The 12363-nt window shown below is 34.4% G+C and overlaps 2 protein-coding genes and 1 pseudogene across 3 annotated transcripts in view; 2 read left to right on the plus strand and 1 right to left on the minus strand.

Annotated features, from left to right (window-relative positions):
* Window positions 1-392, plus strand: part of LOC112456934 (protein unc-45 homolog B-like) — a 5046-nt gene extending 4654 nt beyond the window's left edge. Inside the window, 1 exon segment of the mRNA XM_025019753.1 lies at window positions 1-392. This exon segment is cut by the window's left edge and continues 30 nt beyond it. Coding sequence (XP_024875521.1) covers window positions 1-373 — 373 coding nt within the window. The 3' untranslated portion in view covers window positions 374-392.
* Window positions 393-500: 108 nt separating this feature from the next.
* Window positions 501-12003, minus strand: LOC112456927 (annotated as a pseudogene).
* Window positions 2191-7178, plus strand: LOC112456935 (protein unc-45 homolog B-like). 2 transcript variants are annotated; one of them, XM_025019755.1, is made up of 6 exons: window positions 2191-2277; window positions 2467-2555; window positions 3533-3940; window positions 4259-4585; window positions 4663-5106; window positions 5431-7178. In XM_025019755.1, the coding sequence occupies exons 3-6, from the start codon at window positions 3545-3547 to the stop codon at window positions 7114-7116; spliced, it is 2853 nt and encodes a 950-aa protein (XP_024875523.1). In that variant the 5' UTR covers window positions 2191-2277; window positions 2467-2555; window positions 3533-3544; the 3' UTR covers window positions 7117-7178. The 2 variants fall into 2 exon arrangements, with proteins under 2 accessions (XP_024875523.1, XP_024875522.1); XM_025019754.1 differs by lacking the exon at window positions 2467-2555.
* Window positions 12004-12363: the final 360 nt, after the last annotated feature.

Genomic DNA, 12363 nt, shown 5'->3' on the forward strand with positions numbered 1-12363 from the left:
CGTTAAGGCAATGGCTGGAACAGTAGCGATGCTGACGGCGGTCAGCACAGAGGCTTGCGAGCAAATACTCTATTTGAATTCCTCGCTAAAATTCCCATTTTATCTCAATTTACTTTCTAATCCAAATGGTGATATACAACGTAAAGGTATCGAAATTTCGTTAAATATAATAAGAAATACAAAAGACGTTGCTACAAAACTCATGAGAACAGACATAATGGAAGCATTGAGGGCACTGAGCAAGGACGATACCGTGCAAAACAAGATCAAGGAATTGGCTTCAGAAGCTGCTGCAGAATGGGACAAAATCAGAATGAACGACGAAAGTGACGAATTGTCACAAAGCACTGATAATTTAGAACATGTCGATTAAGAAAATTATATAAATGTTAATTGGGATCTTAATGTTATATTAATAGAATTATTATTTTTTTTTATTTAATAAATGACAGCATGTACAACAATGTACAATATAATTAACAAATAACGAAGCTTTGCATTTACAAGACTCTTGCCCCTGCGGTTTTTACCCAATAATATTCTAGCTTCTTCAAGTACAGAAGTACACTCTTTCTCGACAGGCTTAGGTCGTCGCTCTGCAAAAATCTTTTTCTAAATTCTTGATTGCCGCTCTTGCAGGTTAAAATTTATTTCTTCGCTGCTGTCAACAATCGGTGAAGCTCAGAGAGTGCCGCAGATGTATAGACCGTATAGATGTTTTCATTTCAGCGCCTAACTCTTGCAAAACGGCAAATAAACTTAAGTATATATATATATATATATATATATATATATATATATATATATATATATATTTAATAATAATATATTATATTATAATATATACATTTATATTCTTATGTAGGTGATGTACAAGCTATTCACTCTTTTTACGTTTTCGAGAACGGATTCAAATGCCGAACATCTTTGAAGACTCCATTGCTCATCATATTCTCGCAGATAGAAACATACAGCCAGCCTTCTCAGCACAGTTCAAATAATTTCCAATCTAGTAAAGAGCGATTTACCCGTAAGCGCCGTATGTTTGTCACGTTAAAGTGCACGCAAGCAGAAGCTTTTTAAACACAAATAATAATCAAACAAAAGAAATGGTTCAATTCGACCCAACTGGCCATTTATTAATATAATATTTAAATACACAACGTTTCGACCAATTATTCCCCTCATGGTCGGAAAATAATCTATTATAATTGGTAAATTTTCTTATGGTTCTTACGGTTACGACTAAAATTTGTTACGTGCAATGGCCTTTATACATGCATACGAAACAACTTGGAGTAATTTATAATGTGTAATATTAATTTTATAATTTATTATACATGTAGTACAAGAAAAGCAGGTTCTAATGATAGTTGAGAAAATTTACAAACTGATTTTTAGAAAATATATTTTAGAATTCTACTGTAACGTTTGACTAAAATTGTAAATTGTTTAAATCGGAAATCTCAGTTTACGACGTCGCAAAAATGTGGCTTGAATCCGCTCAGATTCGTGCTCAGGAAATACAAAATCTACCGACTCCAAAATTGTATGCGGTGGAGTTTGAAATTATTTCCATTAATAATACATGACATAATTACTTATAATAAATTAATTATAATAAAAATAATAATAATAAATTACTTATAATAAAAATAATGTATTTCTGATAATAAAATAACGTAATTTTAATAATAATATATATTGCAATGTGAATATATCTCGAAACCGACTATTATTTATTATTTGGACTATTATCTATAGTCCAAAAGTTTTAGAAAATAGAAACAATTTAAACAATTTAAAAAAGAAAAATTTTGTTTACTATTATATTGTTACAAAGTACGCGAGATTAGGCATGATAGCTTGATGCGCTTAGATATCACAAAATGACGGCCTTTCGCTTGTCTGCCCATTGCCGCTGTCCAATTATTACAAAAAATACGATCGATTAAAAATCGTTAGCTTATCGCCGCAATATCATCTCGTTCCGCATTCTGCAAAAAATCAATCTATGACCTTTCACGTGACCGAGAACGCGCGCGCTTTCGAAAATCACGTGACGCGCGTTTCATTAGTCGGTCACGTAGCTAGGAAAAGCCAATCAGGATGAAATTCTATCGCAGGGTGACAGCGCTCAGCACTCTTTTTGGATAACATTCGCCGGTTTAAGTTAGTCCTTGAAAAGTGCTAGGATCGTAAACAATCGTGGGGCGAGAAGAAGAAGTTTGAAGGTGCGATACGAGAGAACATTACAAAGAGAAAACTATTCGACAGGTAAAGGTTTTACATTCTGTTCTGTTTCGCTGCGACGATCAGAATAAAAGCTTGCCGCGTATGACGTGATCCAATTCGACATAATAGAAGTATTCGTAAAAAAACGTAAGATTATTACATTTTGTCTAAAAATACTTTCACATATCGTCAAAACAAGTAATGCAAAAGCTATTGTATAACGTGTTTAAGTGAAACGGTGAGGCCAAACGAGCCAGTAGTTCCACTATATAGGATTGTTAAACTACATACGAGGCACGAGGCACGCGGCATAAGGTTGAGTAAGTTGCATTAACTTAAACGCATATTTTTTTATGCATCTCACGTTTGTTGCATGAAGAAAAAAGCGACAAATGCCATGGCACTCTAATTTTATAATAAGTCGTAATTTTAAAATTGATTTCAGATAGAACGTATTTTAACGATGCGATAATAAAGTTTCCCTTTTTATGTAACTAAAAAATTAAATTTTGTGAACTGTAATATTTATCTCATTGAAATGTGACCCCTCACAAATATAAAAACACTGCTGCTCGAGTCTTTATTTTCTTATGATATATTCTTACATTACCGGCAATTGTGCTGGTCTATTTACACGAAACACATCCGAACTGATTTGAAAAGATCAACGAATTAGATGTATAAAAAAAACTGATAAACAAATACTCGGTTAATTGACGACCAGAGTTAGATGCCTTCATATAAAGAAAAACGTTGAGATTCAATATCACGCAAATAAATTCCTTGCGCGTCTCAGATAATTTGCACGGTTTTCCCAGACAAGTGTAAATTGCGCCAGATTTTTGCAGAACATAATTGCATTTTTTGCAATAAGACGAAATAAAATATTTGAATGTAATGTCATAAATCGTTGCCGATCCAAACTCGAACTTTCCTTTTCGCGATCGACAATCAATAATTGAATTAAGTCATAATTCAGTCATAATTATAAATTCCAATAATCCTGTTTATGTGAAAAATGATTGTTCGACAATAAAACTGTCTTCCAATGCTAGTGAAAGTTAGCACTCTATAATATAAAAATTTTGGCAACTGTTGTTTACAATTCATTTGCAAATCTTACACTAGCAATTGCATTGTTATTTTTCGATCCCTTAATGTCTCATACTTGCATATAATTATTTAGAATTAATTTCATATATACTCTATGCCTTTCGCATTTAAGATAAAACGTATAAAATATCACGGAGAGTCTTCCCACGTTAAAACATAATGCATCATATATTTTATGTTGTAGAGATATTCCACCATGACAGAGTCAAATATGACTGCACAAAAATGGAAGGAGAAGGGTAACGAAGAGTTTAACAAAGGCAATTGGTCAGAAGCATTGAGTGACTACACAAACGCATTGAACCTAGTAGAGAACAACGCTGAGAAAACAGTGTACTACAAAAATCGAGCTGCCACTTATTTAAAGCTGAACGATTACGAGAATGCTATTGAAGACTGCGACAGCGCGTTAAAGATATGTTGTAATAAAGCATTGTATCGCAGATGTCAAGCACTAGAAGCGTTAGAGAGATTTGAGGAGGCACACCGGGACGCGGAGATTATTATTTCATCTGACCCAAATAACAAAGATATTCAAGTCGTAAAGGAACGCTTACAAGATCGTCATAAGGACCCAAATCTTAGAGCTACGGTAAATATACATAACTATTACAAACGTTCATCAACTTGCAAGACATAATATTTGGTCATGTAAAAGATAATGTAAAAATTATCATGGCACACATTTCTCTTATACTAGGGATATATTAGTAAGAATTTTTGTTACTAAACTTAATTTGAAAAATTAAATTATGTTTATTTTTTTAATTATATAATTATTAATTTCTCTCGGGATAATAGTCACACTATATAGATAGAAATTACATGATACAAATATTATTTTTCACAGATATTTACATTTTTATTACACATTATATTTAAAAATACGTTTATTTCTGCATTTTATTAGATATCACAAATGATGGATTCTGTATTTAACGAGAGCGCGGATGAGGAGGAATGTAAATATGCTATGCATAATCTGTTTGTGAACGCATGTGACGAAGCAGGTGCCGAGGAGATCTTCAAGAACGAAGGTGTATCAAAACTCGCACAACTTATAAAAGTTGAAGAGAACAAGAAAGCGACGTACGCGATTCGTATTTTAGGCGAGTTATGCAAAAACAATATTAATCGAACCGAGCTCGTTCTGAAATATATTGGTTTGCTTCGCTGTCTGGAAATGATGAACAGCACATGTACAGATAGAGTCAAGGCGTCCCAAATTTGTTTACAGGTAAATATTATTGACTAGAATGTAGCTAGCATACACACGTATTTTAGTAATTAATTTATTGTATAATTTGATTTCAGAATATATTGAATACTTACAGCGGCATGAACGATGAAACCGATTCAAAACCCGACAAGACTTCGTGCGAAACACACAAGAATGAACTTGATACGATTTTGTCATGCTTATTGAATAATATAGCGAATAGAACGATAGCAGGCCTTACTAGAGACGCAATAATAGAACTTATTATATGTAACATTCATCATACCGAGTTAGGCTGGGCCGAACGATTGATCAAGTTTCGTGGTTTGCAAAAATTAATGGAGATAGCCAGTGAAATGGAAGAATACAAATACGAAGAATCCTCGATGAACATCACGTTTTCCACGCAAATTAAAATCAGCATGTGTTTAACAAAAATATATAAAAACGTGTACTATGATGCTGCTAAGGAAGAATTTATCGACGCCATTGAGAAATTTATTAAGGATAAATTGCTTACATCTGACTCAAAATCCAAAGTATGAATTTCGTAACTTCTGATCTTTTCTAATTGTTTCAAAATAAAGGGTCGACTATTTCTTTAACCGTAGCATACTTGAGAAATTTAAACTATTTTAAAAGCATAAATGCCAAAGAAAATTTTTTTTTTTATTTGTTGATATCGTACATTCTGTAAGTTTTAATTAAAAAAAATACTATTATAAAAGTTTAATCGAAATTTATTGAAGAATATGACTTTGCCATCCAAGAAAATTAAATAACACTGTAGCTGCCTTAATTTCTTTTTAATCAAATATTGTTTTACGTAAAAATTTGTAAATTGTTAATCCGTTGTTTTACAGGTGCGTGGAGTGGTTGCGATAACAACCTTAATGTTCGGTCCGTTAGACGTTGCATACGCAATTATAATTAAAAGAGGGGTGCTTGAGATGATCATTGCTATGTTGGAAACGGATGACGACGTGGTTCAAAAGAAAGTGGTTTGTGAATGTATCACTGTTGCAATGACCAAATTTAAACAGGCCAACGTGTTTATATGTCGATGTGTACGTATATTGGAGAACCTGTATATATTCTCTACGTATGATTCAATACGAGTTCGAGCGTTAGTGGGTCTGTGCATGATAAGCAAGTTTGAAAAAAGCATTTTAAGCAGTTACACGACTATCGAACCGTTTGCGCAGTTCGCGGATGGAACAATGAAGAAATTGACCAAGGTTTGCGCACGATTCTTGATTAATCCCAAAAAAAATAAAGAGATGAGAAAATGGGCCATTAAGGGCCTGAGGTATCTCACTATCGACGTCGAGGTCAAAGAGCAGTTGATCAAAGACCAACAACAAGCCGCAGTAAAAGCAATTATTGAGCTAACCGAGCAGACTAATGATCAATCGGTACTCTACGACGTGACTATTATGTTGGTGAACTTGTGTTGCGCTTATGACGATAATGAACTTATACCCGAGATGATAGAATCGGTAATGTTTATCAAATATTATTTTTCCGGGAGAGATCAGCCCAAAGAGGACGACTTCATGAAAATAAGGCGCGCGTTAGTGGAGGTCGGTGTGACTAGCGCTCTGGCGAGACTCGCTAAAACGGACAATCAGAACTGCAAGGAATTGGTAGCCCGCGTTTTCCATGCGATATGCAGTCAACAGGAGTTGAGAGAAATAGTTGTTCAACAAGGCGGCGCGGAGGCATTATTGTCGTTAGCGCTGAGTAGCACAGACAAGGGCAAAAAGCATGCTTCGCAAGCCCTAGTCCATCTAGCACACACGATACCTCCTGCAGCATTTCCTGATCAGATAATCATGCAGATTGTTTGGACAATCATAAATCTCCTGAATTCGGAGTGTTCCGTAAATGAGAGATGCGAAGCTCTAACAGCTTTGTGCAATCTAGCTAGCGTCAACAACAGCGTGCGAGAATATATATTCAAGGAGGCAGGATTTGAAAAATTCGAGGACTATATGCATGACGATAACAACATGTTGACACGAAAGGCCGCACAACTCATAAACAATTTGGTATTGTGCCGTAAAGTTGCTGTCCAATATTGCGAGCAGAGATCTTATCAAGTTGGGTATCTTACATTATTGTTCGAAAACAAAAATACAAATGTAAATACTATTAAGGCATTGGCTGGAACAGTAGCCATGCTGACGGCGGTCAGCAAAGAGGCTTGCGAGGAAATAATCTATGCGGATCCTTTGCTAAAATTCCTACACAACTTACTCATTAATACAGACGATGACTTGCAGCATAAGGGTACTAAAATTGTGTTAAATATGATGAGAAGTACAATAGACCTCGCTGCAAAACTCATCAAAAATATAAACATAATGGGACCACTGACGGCATTGTCCAAGAACGATACCGTGCCAGACAACAACAAGATCAAGAAATTAGCACGTACTACTTTACTGCTTGCTGCGCACATAGTCGACATCGAGACAAACGACAAAAGTGATGAAGCATTATCACAAAACATTGATAGTTTAGACGTGTTTAAACATGTCGATTAAGAAAATTATATGTAAATGTTAATTGGGATCTTAATGTCATATTAATAGAATTATTTTTTATTTTAATAAATGACAGCACAATGTATGTACAGTATAATTAATAAATAATGTAATTCTGCATTCACAAGACTTTTGACCCAACGCTTTTTGTCCACGATAAATAACATTCTAGCTGCATTAAGTACAGAAGTATACTCTTTCTCGCCAAGCTTGCGTCGATCGTTTCGCTATGTCTCTGCGCAAATCTATTTGTGAATTCTTAATTGCCGCTCTTGCAGGTTAAAATTTTTTTCTTCGCTGCTGCGCCAGCAATCGGTGGAGCTCGGAAAGTGTCGCAGACGTATAGACGGTTTTCATCTCGACGCCCGATTCTTGCGAAGTGGAAGCGGCTAATGTTGGCGTCAATAAAATTTGTTCATCTTGTGGCAACCCATTAACCTACATATATATTTAATAATAATATATTATAATGTTTACATTTAAATTCATATACAGGTGTACGAGGCTACTCACTTTTTACGTATTCTATAACGGATTCTATTGCCGCGTCCGCATCTTTGAAAATTTCATTGTTTCTCATGTTCTCACAGATAGTCACAAAAACACGGGCAGTCTCCTGGATACATTTCAAATAATATCCAATTTAGTAAAGAATGATCTTTATGATGTAAGCGCGTATATTACGTTATAGGGTACGTAAAGAGACGCAAATAATAAGTTCCTAAACGCAAATAATAAGTTTAGTTGCACAATTAAAATTATACCATTTTGAGCATATTAATTTATTATCACCAACCTGCAATTTGTTAAATAACGGTACGTCTATCAAAGCAGGATGTTTTATAAATTGCTTTAAATCTTCTTAGGTCCTCTTCTCAACGAACTAAAATTATTTTCTTTCCGGCATGTCCATCAGCGGCATTAACTTGGGTATCAAAACCTTTCCGAATTCGAGGAATGTAATGTGTCTTCTTCAAGAACTTGTAGCACGCCAGACAATCCTGAAAGAGTAGGAAGTTCGGCCGATTGTAGACCACGAGAAAAAAAAAGTGAGCTAATTTTGATTAATCGATAATCGACACACGTCTCATAGATTTTCATAATTAATTGATACATCTTTATATTTTTCATAACTCTTAATAAATTGTTATATTGTGCTGATTTTTCATAAAAATTTTTCGCAGTATTTTAATAGTCTGAAATTAATCTTTTTATTGTGCATTTTTTTATATATTTTATACTATTTTTTAATATTTTATTTATGTTTTTATTATAATTGTGTTACTTTTTTATGGACAATTAGTTTTGTTTAACAATGTATGAAAATGTAGGAAAATTCATTACTTTGAATGCATTAAATGGAATTTTTTGTGTTACAGGAAGACAGTACGACCCCAATGTGCAGGCACTGCATAACAACATATTGCAGCAGTTACTTCGCGAAAATGCGCCAAAGAAGGATGCAGTGGACAATTTCCTGGAGCAGATGGGAGATATCCTGCGTAAGTTGAGCTATCTTCGAAGAAGGCAAATGCAAGTAGAGCTGCTGCATCTCGTTCACAGGGCAGAATAAGACAAAGAATTAGCGGAGGCGGAATTTTTTCAAAGGCGATAAATTTTTTGCATTATTATTCTATTATATTTTGTACTATAATCGTTACCTTTATCTTTCTACCAATATATTATTCGTTACATAATAAATAAATAAAACATTTATTTCTATTTTAATAAAACCTGATAAGTAGTTCATATTTGGATCTAAAAGAAATGAATGTTTTGTTGTTACATTACATATATGTGTATGTAAAGTTCAAAACATTGAGGTGTACGATCTTATATTTATTTATGATTCTTAGAAAAAAAGTATGGTTTCTGTCTTGTAATAATTAGGAGTTAATCGCAAAATTTCGCAGTAACTAATCCGGCGCATTTTTGCGACGATAACGCTGACTAAAGTTTATTCGGATCTTCGAAATTGACGTTCAGCAATCTGGTTTCCAAGTCAAGAAGCTGAAAGATATACATTTGTAAGAACGATCGAGCATTAATCAAGTCACAAATTTCTAACACGTCAGTCCTTAATTACGTTTTGTTCGTCGTTTGAATTTAAATCGTTTTAAAATAAAGAATCCATTATCTCTTTAACCATAGCATGCTTGAGAAATTTAAACTTTATATTTTTAAAACAAAAATGTCAAAAAAGATTTTTTTCTCAATTGTCAATATTGTATATTCTGTAACTTACGTATTAAAATACAGTTATAACAGAGTTTAATCAAAATTTACTGAAGAATACGACTTTGCCATTTTTCGTTATTATTTCGTATTTTCTAAAGCATATTATTTCTCCTATTATTCATCAAAATTAAATAAAACTACCTATTGATATTTTTTAAATTAATTATTGTTTCATAAAATGTACAAATTTACAAATTGTTATCATCGATTGTCTTACAGGTGAGTGGAGTAGTTGCGATAATAACCCTGATATTCGGCTCGTTTAAAGTTGCAGACGCAATTATTTTCAAAAAAGAGATGGTTGAGAAGATCTTTGCTATGACGGAAACGGATGACGTATTGCAACAGAAAGTGGTTTGAGAATGTGTCATTGCCGCTGCAACTAAATATAATAAGTTCAACGAGTTCATAGATAAAGGTGTAAATATATTGCAGAAGCTGGATAAATCTAATAACGATATAATTCGGATTCTAGCGTTTTTGGGATTGTGCAAGTTGAGTAAATTTGAAAGATATTACGTTATTCAACCGTTTGCGAATAAATCGTCAATGAGAGATGAGAGGCTCTAACAGCTTTGTGCAATCTAGCTAGTGTCGACAATAGTATGCGACTACATATATTCAACGACTCGGGATTTGAAAATTTCAACAACTATATGAGCGATATAATTACAACATGTTGAACTGCGCGTATGCATAACTCATAAACAATTTGGTATTAAGCCGTGAAGTTGCTATTCAGTATGTTGAGCAGAGATCTTATCAACTTAAGGATCTTATGACTTGGTTTGTGGTAGGCAGCAAAGATGAATGTACAAAGAAGGCAGCAGTTGAAGCGGTAGCAACGTTAACGGCAGCCAGCAAAAAAACTTGCAAAAAATTACTCAGCTGGGATATATATGGCGGACATTCCTACACCTTTCACTCAATAATCCAGACAGTAACTTACAACGTAAGGGTATCGAAATTGCGTTAAATATGATGAAAAGTACGAAAGACGTCGTTGCAAAACTCATGAAAACAGACATAATGGAACTTTTGAAAGAATTGAGCAAGAACGATACCATGCAAAACAAGGAAATTAAGGAATTAACATCCCTCGTTCTAGAGGCTGCTGCGGAATGGGACAAAATCGAGGGAAATGTCGAAGGGAACGAATCGGCATAAAGCAATGATAATATAGAACATTCAATTAAGAGAATTAAACATGAATAATTAATTCGGATCTAAATGACATATTAATAGAATATTTTTTTATTTTAATAAATGACAGCACAATGTACATACAGCATATCAATAAATAACGAAACTTTGCATTTACAAGACTCGTGCCCCGGCGCTTTTTACCTATAATAAATAATATTCTAGCTTTTTCAAGTACAAAAGTATACTTTTTCTCGACAAGCTTGCGACGTCTTGCTATGTCTCTACGAAAATCTCTTTGTGAATTTTTAATTGTCGCTCTTGCAGGTTAATATTTCTTTCTTCGCTGCTGCCAGCAATCGGTGGAGCTCGGAGAGTGCCGAAAACGTATAAACGGTTTTCATTTCGGAGCCCGATCTTTGCAAAATGGAAACGCCGGCTTGCTTTAACGCCGTTAAAGTTTTTCGTCTTGTGCCAACCAATCAACCTAAGTATACATATTTAATAATAATATATTATAATATTATATAGGTTGCATTTATATTGATATATAGGTGTACAAGCTGCTAACGCTTTTTATGTTTTCATTACAGATTTAATTGCCGAGTCCGCATCTCTGCAGACCTTATTATCCCTCATATTTTTACAGATAGAGAAATGGGCAGCCTCCTCGGCACAGTTCAAATAATCTCCAACGTATAGTAGAGAGCGGTATACGCGAAAGCGTATATCACATTCGCGTCACGTTAAAGTGTACGCAAGAGAACGCTTTCTAAACGCAAACAATAACATTTAGTTGTACAATTTAATTATACTATAATAAGTATATAAACTTATCATTACCTGCCTGCATTTCGTTAAATAACGGTACGTTTATCAAAACAGGATTTTTTAAAAATTGCTATAAATCTTTTTAGTGTTCTCCTCAACGAGCTGAAATAATTATGTTTTAAAACGGCAGTCTTCCATGGTACTAACTTGGGTATCAACATTCCCACCTCTTTATTTCTATCAGTGCCTCAAATTCTTGTTTTTCTGCTTCGGATAACGCTGACTAGAGCTCATTCGGATCTTCGATATGGACGTTCGGCAGTCTGATCTCTAAGTAAAGAAGCTGAAAGATGTACGTTCTTAAGAACAAGCATTCATTAAATTACAAATCTCTGAAACGTCGCGTCGGTCCTTAATCACCTTTTGCTCGTCGTCTGAATCCAATATATAGTCTTCGCTGCTGGTGCTCCTCTCGTCCGAATTATCTTCTAAGATGTCATTTTTCGCCCCCCAGAAGTGCACATGTTCGTGCACTCTCTTAAGTATTTCTATCATTTCTTACTTAGCGATTGAACCGTTTTCCTAATTAAGACTTGAGCTACATAGGACTTCGATGCATTATCTACAGAAGCTCTCGGAGCAATCAGTGTGCGTGTCTGATTATAGTAACGCTCGGTCTCGTAATAATTTGTGTTGTATCGCGAACAAGTATACAGACGTTTGCGCTTGTTGCATCTATTATGAGAAGAAGAACACTGAGTTTTAAAGTGAAAAACACAAAGCAGGTAAAGAGCGATCAATTGCAACACTCAATCTTCGCGAGATCTCAGCTTGTAACTTTGCAATTTTATACGAATGAAAAAAATGGTTTGATGAAAATTGCAGTTGTTTAAGAAGAAACGTTCGCAAATTGAAAGAAATTGCACGCACTTGTAAAGATCCTTGTACGGTTTCGGAAGAACTGCGCGCGGTTTTAGATGGTTAAAAAAGCGTCGGTATATTTGACGCACAATCATTATTTGTAAAGAAAACTGTATTATAAATTTCATGCCATTCTTCACATTTTACATTTACCTTACCGCCTTCAGAATCGTG

The sequence above is a fragment of the Temnothorax curvispinosus genome, unplaced genomic scaffold, assembly GCF_003070985.1.
Source record: "Temnothorax curvispinosus isolate PA1 unplaced genomic scaffold, ASM307098v1 QBEX01007309.1, whole genome shotgun sequence".
Taxonomy (NCBI): Eukaryota; Metazoa; Arthropoda; class Insecta; order Hymenoptera; family Formicidae; genus Temnothorax; species Temnothorax curvispinosus.

Coding starts and splice junctions, on each gene's coding strand:
- LOC112456935 (XM_025019755.1), top strand. CDS start 3,545: ATGACAGAGTCAAATATGACTGCACAAAAATGGAAGGAGAAGGGTAAC. Junction 3,941..4,258: donor ACCCAAATCTTAGAGCTACG/GTAAATATACAT, acceptor GCATTTTATTAG/ATATCACAAATGATGGATTC. Junction 4,586..4,662: donor CGTCCCAAATTTGTTTACAG/GTAAATATTATT, acceptor ATTTGATTTCAG/AATATATTGAATACTTACAG.